The 20,553-nt window shown below is 43.7% G+C and overlaps 1 protein-coding gene across 1 annotated transcript; it reads right to left on the reverse strand.

Moving 5' to 3' along the window:
• Positions 1 to 10,498: 10,498 nt before the first annotated feature.
• On the reverse strand, positions 10,499 to 18,924 carry ARL13A (ADP ribosylation factor like GTPase 13A). Its single transcript, XM_046672852.1, has 7 exons — positions 18,866 to 18,924; positions 18,425 to 18,495; positions 13,497 to 13,746; positions 12,511 to 12,616; positions 11,543 to 11,730; positions 10,815 to 10,905; positions 10,499 to 10,720 (listed from the first exon to the last, which is right to left on the reverse strand). Exons 1-7 carry the CDS (start codon positions 18,922 to 18,924, stop codon positions 10,499 to 10,501), a joined length of 987 nt encoding a protein of 328 aa, XP_046528808.1.
• Positions 18,925 to 20,553: the final 1,629 nt, after the last annotated feature.

Below are 20,553 nucleotides of genomic sequence, written 5' to 3' on the forward strand. Positions count from 1 at the left end.
TCTCATCAAGAGGCATGTAATGTCAGCTGTCCACTCTTAGTAAAGGTGATGATTAACAAGAAATAATAACAATTAATAATATAATTAACAAGAAATCTGGTGGATGTTACTTTGGTACCATGTGACTCTTCTGTTCCCCAATATTTCTCACCTAAAGATTTTAGCGTCCATCAATTACTGTTTCTGGACTCAGTAATTTGTTTTTCCAATTTTTAAAATTTATCTCCTGACTTGGTGATTTAATGGGGGTTGCAAAATGGTGATTTCCTAATTCTGTCATCCAGTCTATGTTTCTTAGCTGGCCTTCTTGTGTAAAGATGAGCTTTTTCTCATCTATAGGATACGAACCAAAAAGGTCAGGTAAAAGCCTAATTCCTTCCCCTTGAATACCAATTTTCAGAGCAAGAATTTGATGTAATAGTTATTTCCAATGGTACTAATTTTATTTATTTTTTGAATATCACTTGACTGAATGTTTTTCTTATTTAAATGCAGTGTTTTACATTCAATTCAATCATTTTCTTTGAAATGCTCAAATTTTCTCCAGTTTGGCCAGTGGGAGTTCCTGTAGGCTGGCTCCCATGTCCTTTTGACATGCCTCCATGAGTCTCTGAGCACTTAGATCTTGGCACAAGATTCCTAGGCTCGCCATACATTTCCCTGCTCCAGTCCTGGAATCAGCCATTTCCAAGGAGACTTTTAATGGAGAATGCTATTTAGAAACCAAGATCTGGATGCTGGATGTTAGAGGCAAAATCTAATAGTACTGTATTCTAGTCTGTGAGCTGTAAAACATTAGTACAGTGACCAACTGTTCTGATTTACTCTGAACTTGGGACTTTCATTGCTAAAACCAGGAGCATCCTAGGCAAATCAGGATAAGTTGGTCACCCTAAATTGGTCACGTTGTTGATACGGTAATGATTAAGGAAGAACAGTGGAAATTGGGGTTGGGACTTATGAACCAGTAGTAGCTAAAGTAGCTGTAAATTCCCAGGAGATTTAAGGGTTTTTACCAAATGACCTCTTCCCGCTGTAAAATATCTAGGTCTAGGGCTGTGGAGCGCAAACTTCACTGCACATTAGCATCACCTGGAGAGCAATTTATCCATACTGATCCCTGGCCCCAGACATGCCAATTTAATTGGTTTAGGGAGGGGCTCAGGCAGCAGTATTTTAAAAATGCCTCCCAGTGATTCTCATGTGCCCCAAGGTTGAGAACCAGTGGTCTAGGTGGGGCTTTACCTTCCAAAGTGTGGCCTCTGGACCAGCAGCATTGGCATCAACTAGGAGCTTGTTAGAAATGCAGACTTTCAGTCTACACCTCAACTGGATTGGAAACTCTGGGGTGGAGCCCAGCCATTTGTGCTTTAATGTGCCCTCCAGATGATTCTCATGCACACTGAAGACTGAGAACCACTGGTTTAGAGTGGCTGCTGTCGGTCAGGTAAAAATTAGACTGTTGGTGGTAAGCACGATGTAGTCTACACAGAATACTGATAATAATAATGTACACCCAAAATTTCACAATGTTGTAAACCATTATGACCTCAATAAAATAATAAAAGAAAATTAAAAAATGAAAAATAAAAAACCCTGGTTCCTGGGGCTTGGGCCCTTCCTCCAGATATTCTGATTTAATTGGTGTCTGGGGTGTGGCCCAAGTATCTGGATTTTTAAAAGATTCCCACCGTGATTCTAATGTGCGGCCAGGGTTATGATCCTCTGATTAGGGCTCTGGTTCCCAAACTTGTCAGCACATTAAAGTTCCCTGGGGATCTTTTAAAACTTCCAAAACCCAGGCCACACTCCAGACCAATTAAATCATCACGCTCTCTGGGGGTGAGACTCAGGCGTTGGTAATTTTGAAGTTTTCCCAGAGATTCCAGTGTTCAGCCAGTGTTGAGAACCACAGGGTTAGGGTATTTGTTTTGGGGCTGGAAGGGAGAAGAGAATGACTGTCATCTGCTGAGATTTAAGTCTCCCAACCTTCACCTTCAAAATCACATTGCCAATTTATAATTTACAGAGTCATCATTGTCATTTTTCTAAGAAATATATTTCAAAATGGGCTGCCCATAAGGTACCGTCATGAACCAATTGAAGCTCCCTTAGAGCTCACCAATTAGTACAAATGCAAAAGGACAATTGAAATGAAATATAATTATTATGTCCCAGACTTAAAAATTTTCCATCAGCTCACTCGATTCCATCATGAAATGTATTTCCACATCCTATTTCCCCTTGTTTCTTCTCAAAGGAGACTAAGTGGAGTGGCAATGCCGACATCTAGCCCAGAACAACACAATGGAGGAATATGTCAGTATCAAGTCACTCTTAACTGTTAAGGATCCTCAGGGTGTGTGGAGAGGAGAGGTCTTGCTCTGAGGACCCAGAAAAGGAATTTAAATATTTAAAGGTGCTGGAATTCCTGGCTTGCATTTACTGATCACTTTTACTTGGAACCAGTTCAAGGAATACCTGAGAAGAGAGGGCTATGTTATACTTAGCTGTTTACTAGTCTCTCTCCTCCAACTAGACTGTAAGGTTTGAGGGGACAAGGGCTATATCCTGTTCAGTGTGGTATCTCTGTCTAGCACCTAGCACAGTGTCTGAAATGTGGCACGTGCTCAAAGAGGCAATACAGCATACTGGTCAAGAGAACTGGCTTTGGAATCAGGCTGACCTGGCCTTGAATCCTGGCTCTGTCACTTATATGCTGTGTGACCTTGGATGAGTGACTTAACCTCTCCAACACTCTGTTCCCGACCCGTCTCCCTGCAAAAGAAGGGTACTTACCTCACAGGATTGTTGTGACCCATTCAGCAAAACAATATATGTAAAGCACTTTGCAAATTGTCTGGCACATAGTTGGCATGCATTAAGTGGGAGTTATTCTTAATAATCCGATTATTCGTTGAAGGAATAAATGGATGTCGTAGCCTGCTTTCCCTTCCCACTCTTGAGATCAACAAGCAAAAATAACCTAATCAATTTGCTTTCTCTAAGATTTCAATACTTAATTTAAGGTAAACAAAACCAAACACACATTGGCAAGAGTCCCTTCCCTGTTGGTGTGGGTGTTTCTCAGCATTTATGTTATAGTCAGATATTACAGCTTCTAGTACAAAGTTTAAATACAGTTTGAAGAAAAATGAAGCATAGAAAACAGATATGGAAGGCCATCCCTCATTTTGTTACCCTCATAATATTGGTTGCTGAAATAATCCACTTGTCAAATCCCTTTGTACTACTGTGAGAAGTGCTAATGTAAGACATGTTTTCTGAAAATCACCATGATGAGGTGTCATGAATTAAGGGCTTTGGTGCAAAAGTGATGGAGTTCCCTTCTGGGTAGAATAGCTCAGGATCATCAGCTGCCCAGAACATTTATTGACTTGCCCTTTCCTGCTCCTAAAAGGAAACTTGTTTCTAGGGGTGGGTTTTTTTGTTTGAATTAAACGTACTCTAAATGCTGCATGGGATCCTGGACTGTACCCTGATCAGAAGAAGGACATTAGTGGAAAAACCAGTGAAATCTGAAGACCGTCTGTAATTTAGTAAATAGTATTGTGCTAATGTTAATATCATAGTTTTGATCAATATACCCGAGTTTTGTGAGATATCAACATTAGGGGAAGCTGGGTGAAGGGTATACGGGAACTCTGTGTACCATATTTACAACTTTTCTGTAAATCTAAAATTATTTCAAAATACATTAAAGAAAAAACCTAAGTACAGTCTTTAGAAAACTAAACATACTGATTGAAAGCTAATTCTAGAAAAACCAAGTCTGGGCAGGTGTTGAGACCACGGCCCCAGAGAGACAATAGTGCTCACCCAGATACCCAGATGTGTGCTAGATGTTTGACTAACTGTAAACACCACCCGTGACAAGGTGACAAGAGATGAGGGGTGGGGGGTAGCAGGTAGCAATTCTTTTACAATAAAGAATTTCTGGCAGCCTACCAACAAACAGTTCCTTTCTCTCAGTATAAGCTGGCCTAGTTCAAAACACAGCAGCCTCACTTAAAAGAGGTCCAAACATAAGTTTTTTTAAACTCCCATCTTAGAGTTTGTTTGGCTAGGTGTTTGGAAGGAATTTCTCATTGTAGTGCTAAACCTGAAATGGTAGTTGTACCCTGAACAGGAGAAGGAGTGGGAAGAGGAAGGATCCAGCCCATTTTAAAGCACCAGGCCCCTCAGCATTCAGTTCTTCTTTATTCCCTGAGTTAAATGGTCTGCAGAGTTAACTCCTGTGTCAGTTAAAAGACAGGTGTCTCAGTAACCTAGTGTGACCAGCATGACAATCTGAAAAAATGTATTATTACAAATGGTGTTGGCAGAGGGGGAGTGGAATCTAAAAGGACTATGGCACTCTTCATTCTCTTAGGTTCTTTAGGGATGAACTCTTTTATGTATGTTTTCCATAGTTATGATCAGCATGTGTACCTGCTATTTTGTATTTTGCTGTTTTCACTTAACATTATTTCACATTCTGGTTCCCGCGTGCACAGTGCACCTAATTGTCATCTTTAATGGCTGTGTAACATTCCATTGTATTGAATAGCATGATAGTTCTTAGGACTAGGCTCATTTTTCTGAGGAGATATAAAAGGCCTGCTGTCTCTTAGCACCAGAGGTCTATTTTAGTTCCTGGAAGTGGCGACTGGCATGAGTGTGGGATTGCGTGGGATCCCTGAGTCATCGTTGCACAGCACAGTTTGAGTGCTTTGTTAACATCGGTCTGCCTGCCACCCATCAGCAGAGCTTCCTGGGCTCCCTGGACCTGAGCCGGACGCTTCATGGGCACAGGGGCAGAAAGAGAAGCCCCCTGACTCCCATGACCCTCAGCTGGTACTCTCTCTGTGCCAACAACGGGAAGTTCCTGCTGCTTTCTCTCTTGCCTGGGGTAACAACTCCACCTGTGTTTCCCACAGAGCTCGATATGAGAGAAAAAGGAAGAGGAGTGGGAGGATGGATTATTATAGCTAAAGGAATAAGGCACAGGTCAGGAGTGCCATGTCTACAGTTCCTTTAGGCGCATCTGTGAAAATGAAGTGAGATGATAAAATGATTTTAAGTCCTGGAAAGCTGGCCAATAGCTCTCGTTCTCTACACCCCTTTCTGCCAAATCCATGTTTTGGCCACTGGATAAAGGGTGTACAGGGGTCAGTGACAAAGCAGTGAGTCCAGGGTTGACCCCTATCCTACCCATGGCCAATGGCATTTTATACTTAAGAACAGATTCTCCTGAGAAGAGTGGTTTTGTGTGCGGTACACTTGGTTAAGCCTTGCCAGTAGCAACTGTCTTGAAAACGAGTGATTCTAAATAGGTTATTGGGAGGGAAGAGTGATATTCCGAGCACAACGGGTATGGCCCAAGCACCAAACACTCACATCTCCAGGGGATTTATAGCTAGGTTAGCTACTACTGGTTTCCGTGCTCCAACCCTAAATTATCACGGTTCTTCCTTAACCCTTAGTGTGTACGAACAAGAGGACCCATGTACTGCGGATCACACTAGATGCCAACCCTGCTGCTAGGGTACCATAGGGTGGGTAGAAACAACATACGAATGAAGCGTGGCGACAGATGTCAGGAGTTGAAAACCATTCAGAACAGAGGGCCCCCTCTGCCTGTGCATATTGAATTCTCTAGTCAGAAAGCCCAGGCCTGTCTTGCAAGACAAAATGGATAAGTACCCAGAGCCACGTGGGGCTTGTTGAATGATAGGCCAGAGTCATGTGCTCGAAGGGTCTCTGACAGGAGCTAGGCTTTAAAAGTCCTGGAGGAGGGAGGCCAAGACCTTGACAATGAAAGAGAGAAACTCCGAGGCAACCACTTGCCTGAAAGAAAATTTGCTCTCTAGGCTCAAGAAACTATTGTTAATCTTGGTCCCTAGGCTGCCACGCTGAGACTTAGGTTCCTAAACCTCTTTGGCAGGTTTAGGATTCTCAAAGACAAGGGTATGGGGGGCGGTGGTTGGCGGTGGTCATAGTTACCTTCGTTTCTCTATGCTCTTTGTACTTTAGAAGCTAAGACATCTCTCTTTCACTTGTTCTTTGCAGAAAAGAGGATGCCTCTCCCAGAAGGGGGGTACAGCTGTCTAATGATCTAAGCTCCTCCCCTAATGATAATAATAGTAGCTAACATTTAACGAGCTACTTATGTGCTGAGCACTATGCTAAGCATTTTTATGTGGATTGTCCCCTTTGATCCTCACAACAAGCCTATGAGGTAGGTACTCTTATTCCTGTCTTCACTGGGGGACATTGCCAGGTCACTCAGCTTGATGTAGAGTTTGGAAAGTGCAGTAACAGCCTGCAGCAACAAAATTAAGACTCACTCAAAAATAAATAAGGGTATGCTGGCTGTATTTGGGGGATATTCTTTAAATGACTTTTTGTGACTGCTAGATTCTGTGTCGGAAAATTTGGTTGACACCCAGGGACACATATATTGTACGAAGTGTGCCAATATACTGAAATTCAGTTTTTGGGGTTTGTTTTGGTTTATTTTTTATATTTTTAAAATTCTTCCTTTTTCTCCCCAAAGTCCCCCGGTACATAGTTGTGTATTTTTTCTTAGTTGTGAGTCCTTCTAGTTGTGGCATGTGGGATGCCACCCCAGCATGACCTGACGAGCGGCGCCACGTCTATGCACAGGATTCGAACCGGCGAAACCCTGGGCCGCCAAAGCAGAGCACGTGAACCCAATCACTCAGCCACGGGGTCAGCCCCAGTTTTCTTTTTTTTTAAAGATTTTATTTTTCCTTCTTCTCCCCAAAGCCCCCCGGTACATAGTTGTATATATTTTTAGTTGTGGGTCCTTCTAGTTGTGGCATGTGGGACATTGCCTCAGCATGGCTTGATGAGCAGTGCTAGGTCGGTGCCCAGGATCTCAACTTGTGAAATCCTGGGCTGCCGAAGCAGAGCACGCGAACTTAACCGCTCGGCCACGGGGCCCACTCCTGAAATTCAGTTTTGTTGTTTCAACCTAAATTCTCCACCCTACCCACATTCATAGGTGGCACTCCCACCCCTTTCAGCCACACTTCTCCTTCCCTCTTGGCTGAGAAAGTCTGCCTGCCTCATAAACGTACATGCCATAAAGAGAAATGTGGATGATCCAATTTTCTTAAGAACCTTGGTTGGTTGAATTACAATCTCCTGCCTGATAAAACTCTTCTTCAGTAGAGAGATTTGCTGTATCCCCATGTGAGAGTGATTGTGAGCAGAATTCTCCAGTGATATTTATCAGGCAAATTGGAGGAAAGTAGGTGGGTCAAGGTGGCCAGAAGACGACCCAGAAAAGATGTAGTATTTTTGGATAGAGAAGATAGAGCACTGGCCCAGGCACACAGGAGATGTGGATTTGAGGAGCATGTCTGTCAGCGATCAGCTTTACAATCTTGGACAAGTCACTTAACCTGTCTGTACCCCAAGTTCTTCATCTGTTTAACGACTGGGGTTGGACTAGAGGCTCTGTAAGGTTTTTTCCAGCTCCATGACTCAGAAGCTGAGCCTCAGTCAGAATCCTGTCAAAGACTCACAAGATGCCTGGAGTGGTTCCCTTGGAGATAAGGCCATAGGCAATGCATAATAGCAAATAATGCAGCCTTAGACAGCGTGAGACCCTCCAGATGGGTTTGTAAGACTGATCTTTCTGTGCAAGGTTTCTATCCCCCAGAAACAATTATGGGTTAGTTGGTTTATAGTGCTTGGCGAGACCGTATAGGGTAGGAGTTAAGAGCATGAGTTATGGAGTGGGACCTTAGTTTGAAAACCAGTTCTGCTACTTCCTAGTGGGTGCCCTGAGACAAATGATTTGACCTCTCTGAACATTAGTTTCTGCCTCTGTAAGATGACGACAATAGAGCCGACCTCATAGGCTTGTGAAGATGAAAGGCAATAATGTATGTAAAGCACTTAGTCCAGCACCCGGCCAAATGGAAATGCTCAGTCGGTCATGTCTGCTCCTACTGTTGGTGTGCTTATTGTCATCCATGTAATTCTCCTGACATGGGCGTGGCTAAGCTGCAGCATTTTTCCTGAATGTAGCTTTCTCTTTCTGGATAGAGTTTGGGAAAAGCATAAGCACATCTTTCTGGCCCAAAGTACTTCGACAGTCAGGTCTGGATTCAATTCCCTCCTCTGCTTCGTACAGGCTGTGGGACCTTGGACAAGTTATTTAACTTCTCTGCCCCTTAGTTTTGGAGTCTGTAAAATGCAGGCAGGTATACTACCTACCCTCAAGGGTTGTTGTGAATAAGATAATGAATGTGAAGAACTTAGTGCTGTGCCTGACACCCAGAAGGCACTCAATAAATGGTGGCTGTGGTACTGAAGGTGAAAGTAATAGTCGTAGCAATAATAAATAACTACCACCACTGCTGCTACCCCTCTGGGTTGGAGGGTGGAATTGCATTCAAGCTCATACAGTTTTTGTGTACCTAGGAGAGGCAGCAACTGCTGTTCCTCAAGGGACAGCAAAGGAATTGTCGCCAGCCTTCACAGGCAGTGGCTGGACATTTAAAACCAAGTTGTTTTTGGAAGCGTGACTGAATATGATTGAGCAGAGCCCAATTTTCAGCAGAAAAGTTCTGTTTATTTCTGCTAGTCCCTTTACATCCAGGAACCTTAGGGGAAAAATGTAATTCTAAATTGACCCTGTATTTCTAAGGCTGAATTTCAGTTGGTCACCCACGATATGTTGTTCTCAGGCTTCATCAGGAGCATCTGGGTGCAAAGACATAAAATCTCTGTTCTTCTTTGCTAAGGTCATCTTCATTCTCAAATGGATGCCACCTAAGTTTCCTTCAGCCTCTCGGTGGGTATAAGATTCATTTAATGGCTAGAATGAGACACTGGAACAATGGGGGTTCTCAGGGATGGGGTGCTAAGAGTAGATGGAGCTGTAGAGGAACTATAGAGATGTTAGCAAACAGAAAGTGAAAAACTGAGTAGTCCTAATGGTTGTGGAGAGGAGCCCATTGACTGAAGGAGGGATGTTAGATGTTTCTTTTGACTTCCCTCCATTTTTCTCTTCAGTACTCTGTTAAAAGTCGTAAGAGAAAAAAAAAACAGTCACTGCAAGCAAAGCTAAGCTTCAGCTTTCCTGTCCTTCCCAGACCACTCCAGGTTAGGAGGCTGTCGGCCACTTCTCAAGGGGGTATGGACTGCACCCCACCTGCCACCCGCCCTCTACCCTGGCTTCATACTTTCAGTCTTGCTTTCTCCCCTATCCCCTTGATTTAAGGAATGCTAACCACAGGATTCGAAGACTTCTTCACAGGAACTCTCCAGCAATATCTCCTCTGCGTCCCAGGAGTCCATTCTGCTTTTTGCCCTGGGTTCTGAGGTTATGGAAATGAAAAATCAGTTTTGGATAGAGATTTAGGGGTAGTTTCTGACATCTAGAAAAACACTTCCTCTGCTCTTAAACTCTCATCCTCACCCCTCATCCCCACAGCAGTGCCTCTCTCCTCCTTGGTGGCCCTGGCCAAATCCAGGCCTCGATGTATAGACGTAACAAGCCAAGGCTCTGGGGTAGCCTGAAGGGCCAGATCCCTTGGAGAGCAGAGGTGACATTATAAGATTGACAGTTGACCGTTGTGGAGACTGGGGTCCCAAGGAACACTGAGGAATGGCCATTAACAACAATGAGCCTTCAAATCCTCATAGCTTTTTTTTTAATGCCTTTATTGTGTTGGGAGAAATGATGTCTGTTTATTATGAAAAAAATTTTCTAATAAAAATCTAAAGGGTACCTAGGCCTTTTACTTCTCAAAATTGCCTAGTATCTCATCCTAGAGAAAACCACTGCTAATGTTTTGGTGATTTCCCTCCAGATATTCTTTGCATGTATATGCATCATGCTGTACGTGCTATACTCTGACTTGCCATTTTCCCTAACAAAACACTAGTTGTGAAAAACTTTGTGTCACTAAATGTAAGCCAACATTAGCCCTTTTAGTGTCTGTGTAGCATTCTACTGTGTGGATGCACCATAATTTATTCAACCATTCCCCATTGTTAGCCATTTAGCTTGTTTCTAGCTTTTAGCTGTTGTACACAAAGCTTTGGTTAAAAAACCATGAGCATTTTTTTGGTACTTATATAATTATCTTTGGATACAGTTCAAAAGAAGGGGGTTTGGCTCATAGAGTTTCCACATTTTTAAAGTTATCAATATATATATTGAGAGAGGGAGAGCAGGAGGGAGACAGACAACCAATATACACTCCATAAAAGTGGTACCAATTTGTACTTCTAACACTGGAAATCATAACCTTTAAGATAACCCTATAGCCATCAAAGCAAAGATCTTGTGTCAGCCAGTGCTGGGGCATCATCCTGGGCTACCAGTTAGTGGTCCCCAAGTATGCTCTCTGTACTTAATCCACTTCTCCTTCCGCTGACCACCAACCATAGTATGAGAAAAGAGTTTCAGACTCAAAGTAGGAATGCTGCTTCATAAATTGAGAGAGAAGGCCTACGTATCTTTTCTTTGACTAAAGTCTGATCCAGCATTACCTTCAAAATGATTGTCAGCAACATATGGAGCTGGGGGCTGGGAGTCATCACCCGGTTTGTAGTAAAGCTCAGTTGTATTCCGAGCTCCATTTCTTCCAGAACATTCACCTTCCTTCATGGGTTCGTCTAAAGCAAATGTTACCGATATATTCTTTTTAGGTCTTAATCTTAACTCTTCTTTCTGTGCAGCAAGAAGATGGAGAAAAAAAAGTCAGTCAGTGCCCGAGAGTTCAAGGATTGGTCCTTGGGGCAATAACATTTAAAGAGCCATTTACGTGGAGGATTGGCTTTAGGGGCCTAGCTTCCATGGAGCATGGTCCTAGATGCTGTCTTTTTGCTTTGGATGTTCCCATCCTGGTAGTGAAGCTGGGGAAGATAGGAAGGACAAAGTAATAGTGAAAACAGACACACTTCAAGCTCCTTAATCAAATGCAGCTATTACCCATCCCTGCCATACGCCTTTGGACAATGAAAGGGACAACAAAGCAAGAGGACATTTAGGCCTTTTACTCCTCAAAACTTTGGTCACTTTCTGTTTTCTTTCTTTTTCTTTTCTTCTTTCCCGTATTCCTGTTCTCTCCCATCTTTCCTTATTATTGAGAGGATAAGCGAACTGGAAGAGGAGAATGTGGGGTAACTCTAGAACATTCATCCATAGACTATTACCAATAAGCTCCTTAAGGGGCTCCTTCTTTTCTCTTCCACATGGCAAACCAGGGAATAGAAACCCTGTTTTGGAGAAATTCTAATGCTGATAGGTTGGCTTTACCTTTATACAACTCATCCCACTTACGTGACCACTCAAATTGTGCCGGGGGGAGGTGTACCTCACAAGGTTGGAATGTTCGTGGTCACTGCCCTAGCCCCATTTGAGCCAACTGAGCTTGAGAGACTTGCTCAGCACTACACAGACTCCAAGCACCTCCCAGAATTCCCTGCTTATGTTGAAGACTGACTCCTGCATCTATTCTTATCAGTACACCTATCAGAGGCAGCTCAGTACCTGTCCGATGACCATCTTGCGCCAGAGCCTCTGGTACTCTTGGAGGTTGGAAGGCTCGAGGTGAGTGGCTGTTGACGAGTACATAGCTCTTCATATTTATCCCCAATAGCAGCTAACAGCCAGCGTAACCCTTCAATTATGGACTGATGGTTCCTTCTTTGGAGGTTATTGATGGCTGAACAGGGTTCCTGCGTCAAAAAGACGAGAGAGGGCTCCAGCCCAGGAGCCTGGGACCCTTGGGGCCCAGAGTCTCAATCACTCTCAGCCAAAGAGCAGAGGTACATATAAGCTCTACTGTGCCTAGAGAGGCTGTAAGACTTCCTGGGAGACACTCAGCATTCACTCCTGAGAAGGTAAATGAAAGATACAAAAGCTAAGGTCCTTTAATAAAGTGATTGTGGTGTAATATCTTGGATGTGTGACCTTGGGAAAGTCACTCAGAGTCTCTGAGCCTTAGCTTTCTTAGACATAAAATGAGGATTTTGAAACGTTCAACTTTACACAGCTATTTTGAATACCTAATGAAAAAACAGATGTGAAAGTGTTATAAGAATGTGATATTTGGGCCGGCCCAGTGGTGCAGCGGTTAAGTTCACACGTTCTGCTTCTTGGTGGCCCAGGGTTCACCGGTTCCGATCCCGGGTGTGAACATGGCACCGCTTGGCACGCCATGTTGTGGTAGGCGTCCCACATATAAAGTAGATGAAGATGAGCATGGGTGTTAGCTCAGGGCCAGTCTTCCTCAGTGAAAAAAGGAGGATTGGCAGCAGTTAGCTCAGGGCTAATCTTCCTCAAAAAAAAAAAAAAAAGAATGTGATATTTATTATCACCATTGGGTCAGAAATCATCATTGTAGATGTTGCCTCATGGGGAGACATTTTGCCTGAGACCCAGCCTATGGGGCTGATTATGGAATGGGCCGAGGGATGCATCAGCTAGGCTCAAGGTGGGGAGGGGTTGACACTTACCACTCGGTACAGGGACTTGTTCTCATTCACTAGCCTTTCCAGGAGTAGATATTCGACAATATCACAAGGTAAGAGGGCGTCCTTCTTGTCTTGTTTGTTTGCCATGCTAGAGCAGGGCATAGGAGAGAGGGAGGGAAGAAGAGAGGGAGAGTGAAACAGAGACAGAGGCCAAGGGCAAGAAAAGAAGGGAAAGGGGAGAGAACCATTTCTGGTACAACTGCTGCATATCCAGGAACTTGCTTTAAAGACATACCCAATGAGACGAGCCAGACGTTTTTCTAGCCAGCTCTCAGTGGACGAAAGAATACCACAAATAATTTGAATCTAGGATAATCCCCAAGCCTCATTTCTAACTTCCTCTACACTACGCCGTCAAACTTTAATTAAAATTGTTAGCTGGGATATGAACAGATTTGGAGTTTTTACATTCTCTTCCAAACTCTCTTCATGCTTGAGTTAGGGGTGCTAATGAGGAACGAAAAGGGCGAAAAGGGAGTGGGGGAGGGGTGAGGACTGCCAGGCCACCTGAATCACTACCCTGGAGTGAGTGCTAGTTAGATAAACCATTGGACAGTCTACCAAGGGAGACAGCCATCGGCATCAATTATACAAAATAGGGGATGTTTTCTGCCACTGTCTCAGGATCAGATACTGAAGCCAGAAAAGAGAAGCAAACTCAGGAAGGCAGTCTTCAGGAAGAGTCGAGGGATGGGGGTGGAAGATCCAGATATCACTCTCCATTTCTCTCTGATGCTTGCCTTCAAAGTTATCTTTGCACAGTTTGGTAACATGTTCCCCCATGTGTCATAGAAAGTGGCTCTTGGAAATAGCCCCCAGAGGACTGGGTCATTCCCCCTCACTGAGCCAAAGGGACGAGGAGGTCTAGATGGAGGTGACAAAGGGATCCCCCAGCCCTTCCTGTGTCTAATTCTCTTCTGAAAGCACAAAATGGGAAGGGGAAATGGAGCACAAAGGCAGAGTCTTACAGCAGGATGGGTTTCCCTGCCACTCTTTTGTCAGACAGCAGACGTGTTAGGATGATCTTCACTTCCTGCATGCGTTCTAAGTCGCTGGAATCCAGGACAAAAACAAGCCCGTGTGCCTGTGCATAGTAGTTTGGCCAGATTTCTCGTCCCTTCTTGTCTCCGTTCAGGTCATAGATGGAAACTTCATACTCATCCAGCAGGAGTGTAGTTAGCTCAGATTTCAGGCAATGGCCCATCCTACTGGGAAGTACTATGCATAGGGGAGGAGAGGAGAAGCAACCACGGGTTAGGGGAATATAGTTAGATGAAGAATTTGTTAGTGATCTGAACCTTGATAAGAGCCTGCCCTGAGGCATCTTGCCGCCCTGCTGACACTCATGGATTCATCTTCCTAACCTGGCCTTTGCCTGTGTTCCCCTCTCCTGGCTCAGTAACCTTCAGTGAGTGCCCACCGCTCCTAGGGTAGAATACAGACTCCTTTGCCTCCTAACCTGCCAGACCCATCTCCACCTGACTGGTGTCCACAGTGTCCCTGGTACACACCCCATCTCTTCCTCCCTCTGCTCCTTGGCTCACACTCCCTCCACTTCACAAGAATGCCATAGCCTCTCTTGCCCTGGGCCTTCACAAGATGCTATTCCCGCTGTTTAGAACACTCTTCCACTACTCTTTGTTTGGTTAATGCCTATTTAAAAAATATATATATATATATATATCAATATAGATCTTGTTTCCTCTAGAAAGTTTTCCTTAACTCATGCCACCATCCTGTAGTCTGGATTGAGATGTATTTCTTCTGGGTTTACCACTATCACAGCACATATTACAGTGTTGTAAATTCTGTGATTTACTTGTCTGAGTTATAAACTGCAACAGGACAGGAACTCTGTCAATTTTATTTACCATTATATTCACGACGCCAAGCACAGAAGCTGGCATACAGGTACTCAATGAATGTTTGTTGCATGAATTTGGTAAATGAATGAATGAGTGAACAGGAGGCCCTGCTCTCCCACCCTTTCTCCAAGGCCCAGCTCAAGTACCACTTCCTTTAGGAAGCTTCTCTGACCTGCCCCGCTCTCACTTCTCTCTCTCATTGAGCACGTGGTCTGTTAAACTGGTCCTTCACCTCATTCTGTGCGTGCCCTGTCTCCCCAACTAAAATATAAGCTCTGTAGGGGAGGGGCTTGGCTCTGCATTACCTTACACACAGTAGATGTTCAATATATGTTTATGGTGCCTGTTGCTGTGGATGAGGGTATGAAGTCCTCTTCCTCATATTTCCTCCAAGAAACTGTGCCAAACTCAGATACATTTGCCTTTTCAAGGCTATGGCCAGAGCATACAATCCCATAGGGCATTCCATACCTCATTCAGCTCCCATACAAAAGCAGTTCAAAATGACAGTCTTTATACACATTCTGGTCTGTTGGACGGACAGTTTTGGCCTATCTCTCTTCCCACATTAGTAACAAAATGATTTTATAGATTCTCTACACTCATACCTGCAAATTCTACGACCAAATCAATAGCTTATTTATAGTCTCAGATCTACCTGTGACATTTTCCATAGGATTGCCAGAATGAGCCATTTAGCTGCGAAGTTAGTAAGATGCTTTCAGATCTTTGGAAGTGTATGGTTATATATACATTTACACGTATACATATATATCTATGTGTATACGTGTACATATTACGTTTTAATGTGATCTTATAACTTCTGTTTTCATGTTAGTCAATGATCTTTTTAATTATAGCTTTCATATAACATAATTTTCAGTCACAGCTTTGATGTGATATTTGCTATGTCTATATTAGACTACTTAAAAATAAGTGAATAGGTTAAAACTCTAAAGGTAATTTTTAAATCTTGTTTCCTGCATTGAGGCAAGCTTTATAGTATTTCTTTTCCCTGTCAGAGTACATTTCCCTTTGTTTTCTTTTTACTTGAAACCTTGCCACTTCCTTTAATAATGCAGTCTATTATTGAACCCTAGAAGCCACGAGAAGTTGTTCTTTAACAATTTACTTTTATTTCCTCTATTAACTTATAAACTCCCTGAGGACAGGTACTGAGTCTAACTCATCTCTATGTCCCTGGGAGTGTTTCCTAAAGCACAGGCTAGGGACTATCTGCTTCGGAGTTGCATGTGGGTGATTGTGAAGTCCTACCCTACACCAAATGAATCAGAATCTCTACACTTGGGATCCAAGCATTTGTGTATTTAACAAACTCCTACATGTAACAAAAGCCCCAGGTGATTCTTCTGTGCCTTAAAGCTTGAGATGCACTGCCCTAGAGAGCAATGAAACTCATGCCTGTTGTGTCTGAGCATCATCTGGTGCACTCGTTAAGGTTTTGATACTGTAGGCCCTGCACAAAGTATCTGAAGCTCCAGGTCCCGGGTCAGTAGGTGTGAAAGCTCCTGAGGTGGTGCTGATTTTTGGCTCCCAGTACTCAGTATGCTCAAGGATCATCTGTGGAACTTTTAAAACCTATGACACTAGGCCTCATTCTCTGAGGCTTTAATGCCACAGATCTGGAGTGGGGCTCAAGCATCATATTGTTTTTTTTTTTAAAACACTCCCCAGGTGGTTGAAATGTATAGCCCAGTTTGAGAGGCACTGCTATAAACACCCTTATTTAGGGCACCTGCTTATGCTCAGGCTTAGGTTTCTTGCGCCCCACCCCCCCAACTCCAACCATATAACTCCAGACAAAATAGTTATAGTGAATGGTGTCATCGATAATAATGGCTTGTGTCCCAATATATTTTATAGCTGGCATCTTCAGATGTTCACACAAATTGCTACTTGTGGATTGAGATTCCCTTCCTAGGTTATTACCTGTTCTTGGCAATCATAAACATTTGCAGGGGCAGGGGAGGTGAGCTATTGCATTTTGGGTACAGAGCAATGGGCTTTGGTAGTCCTACATGGACAGAGGTGGCCTGAGACATTCTTCAGAATGTGACATCAGTGGCACTTTGCTTCTTGGCCATTAAAAACTTCTTTGTGAATGAAGTCATAACCATAAACCTATTGGTTTATGAATCAGCCCCAAGTTATTCACCAAGCACAAGGCAAGCTATACAAGTAAGAAATTAAATAGAGTTCAGGCTCTCTCCTCTCACAATTAGAATGGAAAGCAGGCACTATTCTCACAGACCAAATAACATTCGGCTAATTGCATATGAGTGCTTCCCCAAGCTGGCTGGCCATCAGAAACACCCAGGGAGTTCTTAAAATATAGGTTCCCAGGCCCCACCCAGACTGGACGGGAATCTACGGGTAAGGCTGAGTTGGGGCTCTAAAAAAATCATCCCCACTTTTATCAGTAATCTTGTCATTTATCCTGGCTCCTGGATTTCTATGCTGCCGTTCGCCTGTTTTTCTTTTTTAAAACCATTTCTGCCCATCAGAGAATTGGGAGAGGCAAGGAGTCAAGTTTGCTGCATATAAGGTGGGCGACTAGGCTGAACCATTGGCTAAAAGGTGTTGCTTGGGGCTGCCACTCTCGGAGTTGGGGGAGGAGTAGGGAGGGAGAAGTTGTCAAGAGACAACACATAACCTGAGGAGACTGGAATTGGGGAGAACATTCAGTCCCCAAATATTTATTGAGTACCTACCTGAAGGTACTAAAAAGTACAGAGACTAAAGATACAGAGCTGAAAAGAGCCATTACTTCTCCTCCGGGGCCTCAAAGTCTAGGGAATGGACTTGCAGTTGTGCAGTGATGTTGTGAGAAGTGCATGATAGAGGGAGGCACAGAATAGAGTGGGAGCCGAGGAAGGAGGTGCTGGACGTTAGGGATGACTTTCCTGAGGGGAAGTTTAGGCTGTGTCTCAAGGTGTGTGATTAAGCAGGTAGATAATGGAGGGGATGAAATGCTAGGTAGTGGGACAGCATGTACAGAAAACGTGGGCATGTGAACTAGAATGGTATGATGGCAGAGGAGTGGCCATTTGTTTTGGCTCTATTGGCGGGCATATGTGGAGAGCATGGGAAATGAAGCTGGAGGAGAAGTCAGGGACCAAATGATGGAGAACCTTGTGTGCTGCTAGGGAACTTAAGTTTTATTTTGATGACAATGGGGAGTCATTAAATGATTTTGAGCAGAGAAGTACCATGATCAGATTTTTGCATTAAGTCCTTCAGGCAACTGTGTTCACCGAATACTGAGGGGACAGGTAGAGATGGCAAGATCAGCAAGCAAGCTCTTACTGTAGTTCAAGGAAACTGATGTGGTCTTCAAGTAGGCCAGTGACAGAAGAGTCAGGTTAGCCCCTTCCTGTACTTTGCTGAGGGCTGCTGGCTTATATAAAACTCAGCCACATCATCATACCCATTCTTTAATCAACATCGGTGGAGGGCGTCCTATGCCAGCCACTGTGCTGGGCTCTTTGATTGGCCAGCAGTTAGCGGGGTCTTCACAACTAGAATAGGAGCTCCCTGAAATTCTGTGTAACTGCTACTTGAAATGTCAAGGTATTAGACTGGAGATCTGGTATTTAAATTTGTACATCTCTGAACTGACAACATTTCTCAGGCTCCTACCTTCTATATTAACTGTCACAAAGAGTTTCATTTTATTAAACTTCATCATCCCCCACTTGTCTCTCTTATCTAGACCAAATTCTACTTTAATAGGGCTCTGAAACTAGACACTGTTTCAAACACACTGTCCTTCACAATTGACTGCAGTGTTTCACAGAGTTGGAGCTCATTAATACTGACACTATGAGAGGACCCTCAGTTAGGATACCTTGTAAAGGAGCAGGCGACAGATATTACATAAACAGGCTGATAACACCTGAGGAGAGGGAATCCATGGACTGTGAAGTAAGGCTAGGAGGGAATGATTGTTTCATTGGTCCCTGGGGCCCATGGGAGACCTAAACCAGCATCTCCTACTGTTAATTCCTTACATCTTTGGAAGACCTCCAAAAGAACTGTTTTGCCTGAGTTGTCTAGTCCGATGATAATGATGGTCACACTCCTGGAAATGGAAAAGAAAAATGAGCCAAAGCCTTTAAAGCACGATTACTTGTTAGGCTAAACAAAGAATTGTACTCTTCCTTGGTGTTTGTAGCTCTGCCTGTAGTAGTCCCAATGCAAGTGCCAGAAAAGGCACAGCCAAGGTGGTGTGGGAACTCCTCCCCAAAGCCTCCGAGGACGCTTTTGTTCCGTCATTCACTTGCCTTGTGGAATTGGCCATCCTCCCCTCAGCCCTGCCTCTAATCTTGCACACACTGGTTAATCACTTCCCCTAACAATATATATTATGAAGATTTGTCCCTTGAGGGACTGTGGGAAGAAACATTGGAAGAAATGGTGGGATAGGTCAAGAGAAATAATTGCACTGTTACCTTCGTGTCTCTTGTGTTGTCTTTAGACGAGACCAGCAGGAGGTCAGTAGCCGGAACATGATTCAGCTTAGTGTTTTAATGTTAAGGGAAATAAGTAAACAAGAAAACAGCCCCGTTATTAACCCTGACCTAAGTCAGCTTCTAACTACACAAGTGCTGATAAACAGAAAGCCTGGAACTGTCGGACGTCCGTTACCTCGTTCTAGCCAACCTTGTCTGTAAGTGCCGTAGAGGGAGGGACTGGTTATCCTCAACTCCAGCAGCAGGTTCCTGCAAAATGGGGTGATTTCTTTTTTAAAGATTTTTTTTCCTTTTTCTCCCAAAGCCCCCCAGTACATAGTTGTGTATTTTTAGTTGTGGGTCCTTCTAGTTGTGGCATGTGGGATGCCGCCTCAGCGTGACTTGACAAGCAGTGCCACGTCTGCGCCCGATTCGAACTGGCGAAACGCAGGGCTGCCAAAGCAGAGCGCATGAACTTAACCACTCGGCCACGGGGCCGGCCCCTGGAATGATTTCTTATTAAAGCAACCCATACAGGCACTTTGGCATTGGATGTGACCTATCCCTTCAGCCATAGTTTAACCCTGTTAGGAATATCTTCATTCAACGTTGTGGGGGTGGGTGGGGTGATGCCTTGGAGAAGAACCAGCTTAGATTTCAAGAAGGACCTATCGGGAGACCTGTTCTAAGCAACAAGTCTCCTTTGATCTTGGTTCTCTTACAGCCTCTGCTTCAAAAATGTGCGTGTTGATGACCTACTGTCTTAGATTTTATACAATTCCCAGAGCTATAAGGGACCTTAGATCATCTAGTTTAACAGATTTCGAACATCAGTCCAGGTGCCCCGCTCTCAGAGATTCCCAGAGTGCTGCATGAGCTCCCCAGGTGATTTCAAAGTGCAGCAATATTTGGGAATGATCACCAAGTAAAAAGGGTAATTTAGACAATCACTTTAAGGTTCATCCATGTTGTAGCATATATTAGTATTTCATTCGTTTCTGTGGCTGGATAATATTCCATTTTATGGCTTTAACACATTTTGTTTATCTATTCATCAGTTGATGGACATTTGGATTATTTCTACTTTTTGGCTCCTATGAATAATGCTGCTATGAACATTTGTGTTCAAGTTTCTGTGTGGACATAGGTTTTCATTTCTCTTGGGTATATACCTAGGAATGTAATTGCTGGGTCACATGATAACTCTATGTTTACCTTTTGGGGAAGTGCCAGACTATTTTCCAAAGTGGCTGCAAGATTTTACATTCCCACCAGCAGTGCAGTAGGGTTCCAATTTCTCCACATCCTCACCAACACTTGTTGTTGTCTTTTTGTTTATAGCCATCCTAGTGGATGTGAAGTGGTATCTAATTGTGGTTTTGATTTACATTTTCCTAATGGCTAATTATATTGGAGCCCAGAGCTGGGGGAAGCTCTGGTTGGGTTCGCAGAGTACTTTGGCTGATGCTCAAATGGGCTTTGCTTAGCTATCTAATGAACACAGTGTATGTGCCAGCTTATCAATGGATCATTTAGCAGGGTTCTGCAGAGTCATCCACTGTTTTGGAGAACTGCCATTCCCAAGTAGAGACTCACATTTCATAGTATTTCTTAGAGCACAGTTCATTCCCTAGGAAATCATTTGGCTTTCCCGTAAGGACCTCCTGGAGAATGGCTCTGTCTTATGC

The sequence above is a fragment of the Equus quagga genome, chromosome 10 (assembly GCF_021613505.1).
Source record: "Equus quagga isolate Etosha38 chromosome 10, UCLA_HA_Equagga_1.0, whole genome shotgun sequence".
NCBI lineage: Eukaryota > Metazoa > Chordata > Mammalia > Perissodactyla > Equidae > Equus > Equus quagga.